Genomic DNA, 10,472 nt, shown 5'->3' with positions numbered 1-10,472 from the left:
AGGGAGGTCTGTGTCCTCCCGATCCCGTTATTCTTCTATTCATTATTAGTAGTCTGTGCTGAAGGTAGAGAGTACAGGCTTTCTCTTTAATGCATGGGATGGGGTTAAAAGTTGATTTAAAAACTAGAACTCATCTACATGTAGCTTTTGTAACCTATCTTCCAAAACCTGAATGAAATCCCACTAAATCGATCATTAAAAGTACTGCAAAGAATGCAGACTCTGCCATGAAACTTGTGGCAAATACTTGACTGCAGATGCATATATAAAATCAATCCTACTCCTGGGACCATCATCCTGAGTTGCCAAATAATGTTCCCTAATGATTTCTCCTTAGTGGGTGTATGAAGTGGGCGTTCAAAACAACACAATGGAGATTGTACCGGTAACTGTGAATAGCACTTACTCATGTTTCCTTGTGATTTTCCCCCTGCTGCCTTGTGATATTTTTTTTGTCATTGTTTTGTTTTCTTTACAGATAATGTGTCTGAAATTTAAAAAAATGGCTTGGTGTACTTTCTGTGAAACCATTTGTAAATATAATAGTACTTGTTTTTACCTTTTAGCTCTCGAGCACATTCTCCAATGATAGCTGTAGGAAGTGATGACAACAGTCCAAATATATTGGCTAAGGTTCAAATTTATGAATATAACGAAAATACCAGGTATGCTAAATGACAATGTATAACATTTGTGGGATCTTAAAGTAGTTTGTAATAGATGGCCTTTTATTTTATTCTGTCATTAGCTGTGGAGTGGAGTAGTAAATAATAGTACCTTAATTCTGTCTCTGAGCCATTGGATGGGAAAGGAGAGGGAGACATCAGAATGTTAACTGATGTTAACAGACATGATATTGATAATTTTGTTCCATGTCAGTGCAGAAATGCCAGTGTTCCTATCAGCATTTTAAAGGGACAATTGTTGTTTCTGCTTCTGCTAATTTATATGCTTAATTTTGCACAAGGAATTAATAGGATGAAGTTGAAATTTGAATTGCGTGGCACTGGGCACTGTTTTGTTCAAGGCGACCTTAAAACACTTTTAAAAGCATGTTTATAATGACAGAAAGTCCTGTGAATTACTAGTGTTCTGTGAAAGTTCAGTTTGTACAGTTAAGAATTCAGAACCAGAAAAGGCCAGGAAGTGTACGCGCAACCACTTTCAATTAAATGACGACAGAGAACTTGTGTTTCATTCAGGGAGAGTGGTGTGGGAAAGGAGCCAAGGTGTTTTGTGGATTTATGCCTGGCTTCAGACAATGTTCTCTGTGCATTAACAATAGAGGAAAGTTGTTGTAACTTACCTGGCGGTAAATAAGAAAATGGGATACATTATCATAAACATGCGATCATGTTTATGATACAGCAAAGGAGGCAGATAGCAGTCTGCTTACAAGCACAGAAAATTTAGTAAGTTACTGAGATACAAGTTCCCTTCAGATTTGTGAATGGAAGAATCTTTTTCTTTCCCTCTTCCAAATGTAGACAAAAATGTTCTTTGTACTGGAATCCTTGCTTTGTTATATGATTTAGGATACGGTTGTTAGTGTTACTGTATCGGATGTATTCAATTTCTGAAGAAATCGGCTTGTATTTATTACTTACAATTAAATTTATGTTAAGCAAATATTTTTATTTTTCCAAGTCTCAGCATGTATACTAACCCCCTTTTTCCCTGTTCCACTATGTCTGGTTTATATAATTTGCATCACTGGCCATTTTGATGGCACTAAAGGTTAGTTTCTTATGCTGTACAGGAAATACGCAAAAGCAGAAGCTCTGATGACGGTCACAGATCCTGTACATGACATTGCATTTGCTCCAAATCTGGGAAGATCTTTCCACATCTTAGCTGTAGCAACCAAAGACGTACGAATTTTCACACTAAAACCTCTAAGGTGAGCTTAAAAGAAAGATAGTTTGGTATGATGTGGTGCACACTATATAGTCTTATTTTAATAGTATCTGTGAAGCAAAAGTAGTAACTTAATGTATGCAGGATTGTTTTTTAGCAGCCTGATTTTTAAGATTACAAGATTGTGAGCAAGTCTATAGTTTTGTCTGAATACCTCTTAATACTCCTAATCTAGTAACAATTGTTATATAAACTCCTTGAAAGATGTCGTCCTCTCTTTTTGTCATCGTGTTCAAGCCTAGACCTTTGAACAGTTGTGTGCAGAACTGTCACTTTTCTCTTAAACAGGAAAGAATTGACTTCTTCTGGAGGATTAACAAAATTTGAAATTCATATTGTGGCACAGTTTGATAATCACAACTCCCAGGTGTGGCGAGTGAGCTGGAATATTACAGGCACAGTGCTTGCCTCCTCTGGTGATGATGGCTGTGTTAGGCTCTGGAAGGGTAAGGTCACCCACCTGAAATACACTAGCTTTTGTAGTATGCTGAATATACTTGAGAAATTTTACTCAAAAAATAATTTTGGAGCAAAAATTCATTTTTGATTTGTGAATGATAGATTTTTATATTTCTGTTTACATTTCAGAAAAAGCAAATAACGTTCTGTGCTGGAACGCTTGAATGATTTAGGCTGCTAATAGTTGAATAGTTGTTACCGCACCCTCAAATTGTTTCACCAGAGCTATGTAAAGCTGTCATTTTTAAAATTAACATACGTATTGCATTACTATCTTTGCCTGCTGCCAAAACCAGAAAATCTACGTTCAGTCACAATGTTCAGGCAAACTGGCTTTTTTTCTGTTTAAATTTCCAAAAGCAACAACAACAAAAACAGTGGCAGTTTCCTCATCCATTCTCATTTGTTCCTCAGTATCTTAATAAAGGTAACTCATTCTTGCTACCGAACAAAACTGAGTTTTAAATTGTGGATAGGCAGAGAATGTCAGACAGCTAAAGGGCCAGATCCTCAGCTGTTTGGAATTTATAGATTGGTATTTAAGTTCAATTCTAATTCACAACAGGTGTGTAGCAGTTGAAACATCATAGCTGTATCAAAAGCTGAGCTTCAGAAGAGAAACTAACAGTTTTGATATATCTGTATTTGCAGCTAATTACATGGACAACTGGAAGTGTACTGGTATACTGAAAGGTAACGGGAGTCCAGTGAATGGTAGTTCTCAGCAGGGAATTTTTAATGCCTCTCTAGGTTCAGCCAATACAAGTCTACAGAATTCACTAAACGGATCATCTGCCAGCAGGTAGGTTAATTCGTAGAGAGATTGAATTTCAGTAAATACTCTCTTCTCTGAAACTTCTTAATTTCACTTAGCTTTCATGTTTGCTTTATAATTTTTTTTTAAAGTGCAATGTCATTTATTGCATGAGTACTTCTACAAGCTATTCTAGTCTTGCTCTGTGATGGTGTCTGTTATGGCCAGTGTTAAGAGCAAAATGAATGAAGCCTAAGTCATACTGAATCATTCTGTATGAATAAGCAATGTAAACAACTACTTTCACTTTTAGTCCTTTGCATGATTAAAAATAACTTTTCTGAAATAGTTTCAAACAAGGACAAACTTCATCATACTGCTGTGTAACTGCCCTTCTGTTTTAGATGCACGTTTAGAAGTGAAGCAAAAATACCAGCAACAAATTCTGTTTTTCACTGGGATAATGTAGCAGAAAGGAAGGAGGAAAAGATACTTCATAATGTATGGTTTCAACAATCATATACTAGTGTTAGTTTACTTGCATTTTTGCAGGTGTAACATCAACTGAATAAAAGTTTGGGTTTTTTTTAGCCTTCCTCATATGGCACTTATTGCAGATTGATTTGCTTTCTCTGTTTTTATTCTGTAATATTGGTGTTCAGTAGGTAAATATAACTGCCTCTTCTGAAAACGATTTTAATTTGCGCACACCGAGCTCTAGAAATACACTGCCCTGCATTTGCATGGTGGAGTGTGTACAATCAACTTTACAGGATGTGTCCTGTGTAAGGACTAGATGTGGCCAAATTGCATAGCAGCAGCTTCCAAGTTTTGTGGCCACGTTTATTTTTTTCAAATGCCTTGGGATGGCCTCCATTTCCATCCATGTACAGCTACTAGTATGGCGCTTTTTCAGTTTAAAGTGCTCATCTGTAAAGTACTGTGACAGTTTGCTTTAGAAGAGTAGCCTTCACCCCCACCTTCAGCAGCCAATCCTGAATGGCAGTTCTGGCTTCCAGATCCCTAGCTGCCTTGAACGGAGAAGGGCTTTAGCATTTCCCTCACAGGATAAATAGGAGAGCAAGAGGTGGTAATGGGCCAAGTCTCCAGCAAGAAAGGAGGCCAGAATGATAGTCATCTGGTTCCAGGTGCTGTTTACAGTGTAGCCAAAAACGCTGAAATGCAGTCCTGTCTTGGAAATGTGATATCCAAACCTACTTAACTGTATTTGCTTGGGCTCCTGTAGGGAGATGCAGGCCATTTTATGCCTCCTTAGCATGGGGTGTGGTTTCACAGTCTCCTTACCTAAGACTGTGCTGCTGCCAGCCAGACTACCCTACCCCACCCACTCCTCTCCCTGAAGTTGGTAGTAAGCCACGGTGAAACTGAAACTTCTAGCATTATTTTAGATTCTCTCCATTGCTCTGTATTTTGAAAGTGGTGTGGGTTTTTTCTTTTTTTTTTTTTTTAATAAAGTATTCTCGGCTCCAATTTGGAATTACCGTTTTGTTAAAGAATTAAATCCGTGGCTTAATTTCAAAATATATGGTGTCTTGTCCTAGGATTGAGCCTTACTATAAAAAAAGATGCACTTAACTACACTTTCTTTTGTAATCACATTGGCTTGAGTTGCATAAACACAGTTGCTAACTCTTTTTTAGTGTATTAACGCTTAAAAGATTTATGTACTGACATTTGACTAAATTGGTATGCTACACAGAATTTATTTTGTCTGTGACTGTAGATGCTATGTTTCAGTTTCTATACATTTAAACACTTAAAACAGATAAAGCATAGGCAGATCTGGAAAACTTTGTTAAAGCACGACCACCAAACTGGATTTGTAATCAAAATAGTTTCAGAACAGATGATGTAGATTGTTGTTGGAAAATAAGTCAGTAAGGCTATATTGTTATGTTGATGTAATTGTGTGTCTAGATTCATGATACAATTTCCATTCTCCATTTGTATTATGTCCTTTTTAACAGAAAGCAGAGCTGATACCAAGCTAACTGGAGTAACTTTGGTGTTTTGCTGCTTGTTGCATGCACACAGGAATGGAAAACGAACTCCTTTTTCCCCTCCCCAACGCCGTTTGACCTCTCCCAAGACACCAGCAGCCTGCTAACTACTAAATGCTATTCAAAAAGCCTTTTTAAAACACGTTGTGTACGTTTTTTGTACTAGTCCGCACAGTTTGATACTGTTGGAACTCCTGATAGAAAAATACTTGGAGAGGCTTCTTGTTTGGGAAAAAACCACAAACAAACAACAACCCAAACCCCAAAACTTCCATCAAAACACTTTTTTTGAAAGCTTGTCAAATTAAAAGACTAGTTCATGACTAAAAATGAGAATTTTTGTCCTTGATCAGGATGGGAGGAGGGAAATGACCATTAAAATAATTTTCATTAAAATTGTTTTGATAACTAATTTGTTTTGCATTTCATAGCTTTCAGCATTTGATTAAGATTCCTAAACATCACAAATTTGTAACTGCTTTGTAATATTTGAAATTGTTAGTTTTAAAGGAATAAGAAAACTGTATTTTGACAATTGTACAGATGGTAGCTTTTAATAGTTCGGTATTGCTTCATTTATAACTTAGTATGACTTCAAATAAACGTTTTGTAAGTACTGTCATACTTTCTTCATCCTAACTAAGAGAAGTACTTTTTCTGATATGTACTTGTACATTCCTATGATAATAATTCCATCGACTAATGAAAATTCTCTGAGCATAGTATCCTAAAAAACACAAACACTTGAGCCATACAAAGATGGAAACCAAAATGCAGCTCATTGTGAATTGTCCCATAATTTCATTAATCGTATAGCTGGTTCCTTTATGTAAGCCCACGGAACTGTAAACAAGACAGAAAACATCTGTAGGTATCTAATATACTAAAATGCACAAGTATTACGGGTAAGTTCTAATAAAAACAGCAGAAAAATGACATGAAATGGCATAATTCTTAGTCTTGCATTCACCAGGAATCTTAAATTTACTCTGAGGATTTTGCAGAAATGCGTAGATACATACAAAGACTGTATTTCATTGAAAGTAGTTATTCTCTGTAAATGTATACTATTAAATTTAAAGTATTGTAAAAACAATGATGTTTTTACGTCTATCCTAGAAGTGCTGTGAAGTTAATCTGAATTAGATGCATATGCAGAAAATGTACTTACATAATATTTGATGTATATCCTGTGTCGCAAATGAAGCATTACTAAAAGCTCTGTTAACAAATCACAGGAATTCTGGGAGAATGAAAGCCTGTTAATAGCTGTGCTATGACATCCTTTTGATTTCCAAAGCGATCTGTTCTTTTGTAAAAGTGTATACTAGGATTATTATTACGGTATCCTTTTCTGTGAATTTCAGTGGAAAAGACTGTATTATTTTCCTTTAAAGAACAGTTTCCAGATTTGTCTTGTTTTGAATTACAAGCCTTGATTTCTGCTATTATGTTCTATTGGTTTTGGCATGGATATACTAAAGCCTTTTTTTTTTTTTCCAGCATGTCTTTTTCTCCCCTTTGGTTCTCCTTGTATTTACTACCTTTCTCTTTTTCTTGTTTTGTTTTTTTTTGTTGTTGTTTTTTTTCTGTTTGTTTTTTTTTTTTGTTTTGGTGTTTTGTTCCTTTCTTAATTGTTTCAGGTATTTCTTTCCCCCTCTGGATTCCCCACGGGCTGGATCGAGATGGTCCAGTCATGCCCAGCTCCTTCCTCCTCCTCCTCTGATAGAGCACTCTTGCGATGCTGACACTGCCACCATCCAGTATCCTCACCCTCGCAGACGATGTGTATCTCGACCTCTTAATCTATTACCTGAGAATGAAGGGGTTTAACATGTTACTTTAAATAAACTCTGAAGGGCCTTATTCTGGTGTTTGCGAATTGCTTCCATTTCTGGCTGCCTTTGTATTTCTTCTCTTGTACAGAAGATTTTTAAAAATTTTGGGACTTCGTGTATGTTTTGCAAAACAAACTACAACACTTGGAACATGTTGTTTATGTTTGTGTATCAAAGCAACATTTTAACCTGTACCCTTTGAGCTATGGCAACACATACAAACAGTATTAACCACGAGCTATTTACAGAGTATCTGACTTCAATGTGCCTGTCTTTTTTTTTTTCTTTTTTTTTCCTTTTTATTTTTGGAATCAGTTTAGTGTGGTTTTGAATTTTTTTCTTTGTATATTGCACTGACAGATGTGAAATATATTCTCAAAATTAAACATGCCTTCAAGAAGTTGTTGAGTAACTAAAGGATGATACTGCATCGACTTGTAAAAGAAACAAAACCATTCCTGTGTATACTGCAGCAAAATAGTTTGAAGTGTTCGGTTACTTAAGAATTTTCCATTTTGCTGTATAAATATTTAAATTTTGTAATTGCGGTTGACTAATAAACTTATTCTAAAAGGTCTGTATTAGTATGCTTTTTCTTGTAATAGGCTTCTTTTTTTTTTTTAACAGGCTCCTGATGAAGGAGCCTTTTTGATTCAGGTGTCCATTCTCATAGCTTTGCTTTTGTGAAGTCATGTGCCATTCTGGATGCGCAGTTGCATATTATATTTTTCTGCCACAGGGTGTGCTCTGACTTTTCTCATGGGTGTGTTGAAGGTCTGCAGAGACTACTAGAGTTGGATTTCAAACTACCTCATAATTCTTTTCCAGTGATTGAATAATGCACTTGAGACATTTTGAAGACATAGTACTGACTTAAAAGCTGCCTTTTTTGATGTGTCAGCACAGGAGCATCATTGCTGTGGATCAGCATGCTGGCATTGACTTGGCTTTGGCTGGTGTGAGGCAGGTGGGAGGATAAAACTGGACAATGACTACATGGTATTTCTAGGGAGTAGCATTACTGTACAGGATGTAATTGCTGAGCGCATTCAGCAGATCTTAGGGGGAGGGAGGATAAAGGTGGGCTCTCTGCAGCAGAAACCCAAAGTGTAATAGTGTATTTTGGTGTGCTTCAAAATGGGCTTACACTACTTCCTGGACTAGACCACTAGTATAAGGTAATGGAGAGGGCAACCAGTATTCTTCTAAAACGATAGCAAGTTCCTGTGAGTTTTACTTGTATTCTGGAAACTATTTGCTCATTTGCTATATTTTTGCTCAGAAACACCGCATTTGTTTCTTGATTTATCTCCGAGGAATCTAGTTTTAGTTTTTTACTAAAAAAAAAAAACATGAGAGGTAAAAGTGGTGTTACGGAGTGCTTGCTGACTGTGTGTGGAGGTAGGCTGCTGGTAGTTTTCAGCCGGCAGGAACAGAACTGGGGGGAAAAAACTAAAGGTTTCGTAAAAGCAGGTACTTAGACCTTTTTACCAAAAGGTTAACTTTTATGGAACTACACCATACTTTGTATGGTAAACAACAGAAATGTTACATGATTAAAAAATAAGGTTTAAATGGGAGTAGGGCGTAACAATATTTCTCAGTGGGAGAATGAGTCATTAAAAAAAAAAAAAGACATCGAAACTATTATACTGGGATTCATTCCTAAAACAGAAGAAACTGTTTCTGGTTATGCGAGCAGCAGAATATACTTTTGAAGGTTTAAGCTACTTGCAGAATTTCTGTCCTAACCCTTTAAAAGGTCACTCCCTTCAATACAGCAATTGATGTTTTCCTTACTGTACTTCTAGTTGTACCAGGAAAAAAATAGGGCTCCTTCCAAAGCAGCCATCAAGAAAAGCAAGGTGGCAGTGTCTAGATATGCTGCTGTTTCCCAGCGCTTAAAGTTTGTGCTGTGAGACCCTGCAGTGTCTCAGATATGCCTCAATTACTGCACTGCAAGAAACACAAGTGTAAAATATATTCAAAGATAATTCTTTACATATAAACATCCTTGATAAGCCAGATCTAAGGGAAAGATTCCTGCTTGCATTTTTTTTTAAATTTGCTTCTGTTGTCGTTTTGGAGCCCAGAATATCTGCTTATTGTAATAGTAAAGTAAATGGCAACTTTTAGCAGCTTTTAATGCATTTGTTTAGTTAATAATGTGATCATGCTGCATTTTCCTCTGTGCTGAGCATGTAGTATTATTAGATATCCTGACTAATTCCAGTCACACTTCTTGCTAATGGAAACATGCTGTTACATTTTCAGTGCAAACAAGTCACATTTCCAATGGAGTGGCCAAGTACTTTGACAAATGAACTTATGCTGGTTGCGTGGCTGGTATTTGCCTTTCCCTCTGCCTGCCATTTTGCATTCATGTCTCTCCAAACAAGGACTTTTCATTCCATATCCCTGACTGTCCACCTCCGCTTCCTCAAACTCATGCTTCCCTCTTTATTCATCTCTCTTGCTCCCATGACTCAAAATTATGAACTGTACTTCCATGCAGGATCTGGGCCCTTGAATGTAAGCAGCAGAACCCCTAGGAGGGAGGGAGATTATAGAAGGGCTTAGAAAGGGATAATTACAACAGGTACTTGCAGTATTTATCTAGCACTTTGCAGGGCTGCTGTCCCTTTTCTTCTTCTGAAAGAAGATATGTATTATCCCATATACTGTTTATGTGCTTGGGGCACATCTCAGCCTGAACTTCTAAGACCAGGAGTTTTTGGGTCTTGTAGAGCAGCCAGGGAGGTGGCTTTGGTTTGTTTTCATTTTGGTTTGGTTTGGTTTTTGTTGTTGTTTGTTGCTACTGTTGTTTGGTTTGGTTTTGTTTGGAACATATTTGAACATGGTATGAAATTCTGGTGACGTTGAGTGTATGATTTTTCTAGCTTTTTGCCATCTTCATACCTGGAATACAGCTGTCAAAGAAGTGCGTTGCAAAAAAGTGCTGGTATAACAATGAATTTGATTTAGATCTTTTGAAGTTGTCATACACACATAGACCTATTCCGGTGTATGTTGTTTGGAAGGCATCGCTTGCCTTCTCATCCTCTACTTAGAAGAGCGTGACATTTATGCTTCAAAATTGAAATACAATTATCCAGATACTGTATACAAACGGCACATCGCTCAACCTCATCGAAGTGACTCATACAGCAGCAATACGACAGAAACAACGCCTGTCATATAAATAAAAAAAGCCACATAAGTAAATCCGGCTAAAGCTTTTTCCTTTCTAGGTGGTCATGCCGTGGCCCGGGGCAGCAGGGCCGGACCGGCTGGCCAGACACCACTGGCGGCACATCTCAGCGGTGGCCCGGGGGCCGCCTCCGTTCCCCTGGAAGACCCCGAGCTACTCACCGGTCCCTAAGCACGTACCTGAGATAACCGATTTCACCGTCCCCTTCCGGACACCTCAGCCGGCGTTAGCGCGGAACTGCCCGCCCCCGGCACCGCCCCCCCGGGGGAACG

At 37.6% G+C, this 10,472-nt stretch overlaps 1 protein-coding gene across 1 annotated transcript in view; it reads left to right on the top strand.

The window, feature by feature from the left end:
* The window catches only part of SEH1L (SEH1-like (S. cerevisiae)), a 14,509-nt gene extending 6,943 nt beyond the window's left edge, over positions 1–7,566 (top strand). The window contains exons 5-9 of the mRNA XM_009318578.1: positions 567–665; positions 1,760–1,900; positions 2,206–2,363; positions 3,028–3,178; positions 6,795–7,566. Of these exons, the coding sequence (XP_009316853.1) occupies positions 567–665; positions 1,760–1,900; positions 2,206–2,363; positions 3,028–3,178; positions 6,795–6,984 (739 nt within the window). The 3' untranslated portion in view covers positions 6,985–7,566. The remainder of the gene's footprint in view (positions 1–566; positions 666–1,759; positions 1,901–2,205; positions 2,364–3,027; positions 3,179–6,794) is intronic.
* The last annotated feature ends 2,906 nt before the right edge of the window (positions 7,567–10,472 follow it).

Source organism: Pygoscelis adeliae, unplaced genomic scaffold (assembly GCF_000699105.1).
Source record: "Pygoscelis adeliae isolate BGI_AS28 unplaced genomic scaffold, ASM69910v1 Scaffold42, whole genome shotgun sequence".
Classification (NCBI taxonomy): Eukaryota; Metazoa; Chordata; class Aves; order Sphenisciformes; family Spheniscidae; genus Pygoscelis; species Pygoscelis adeliae.
The sequence above is the reverse complement of the archived record's forward strand: the minus strand, read 5'-3'. Positions and strand labels throughout refer to the sequence as shown.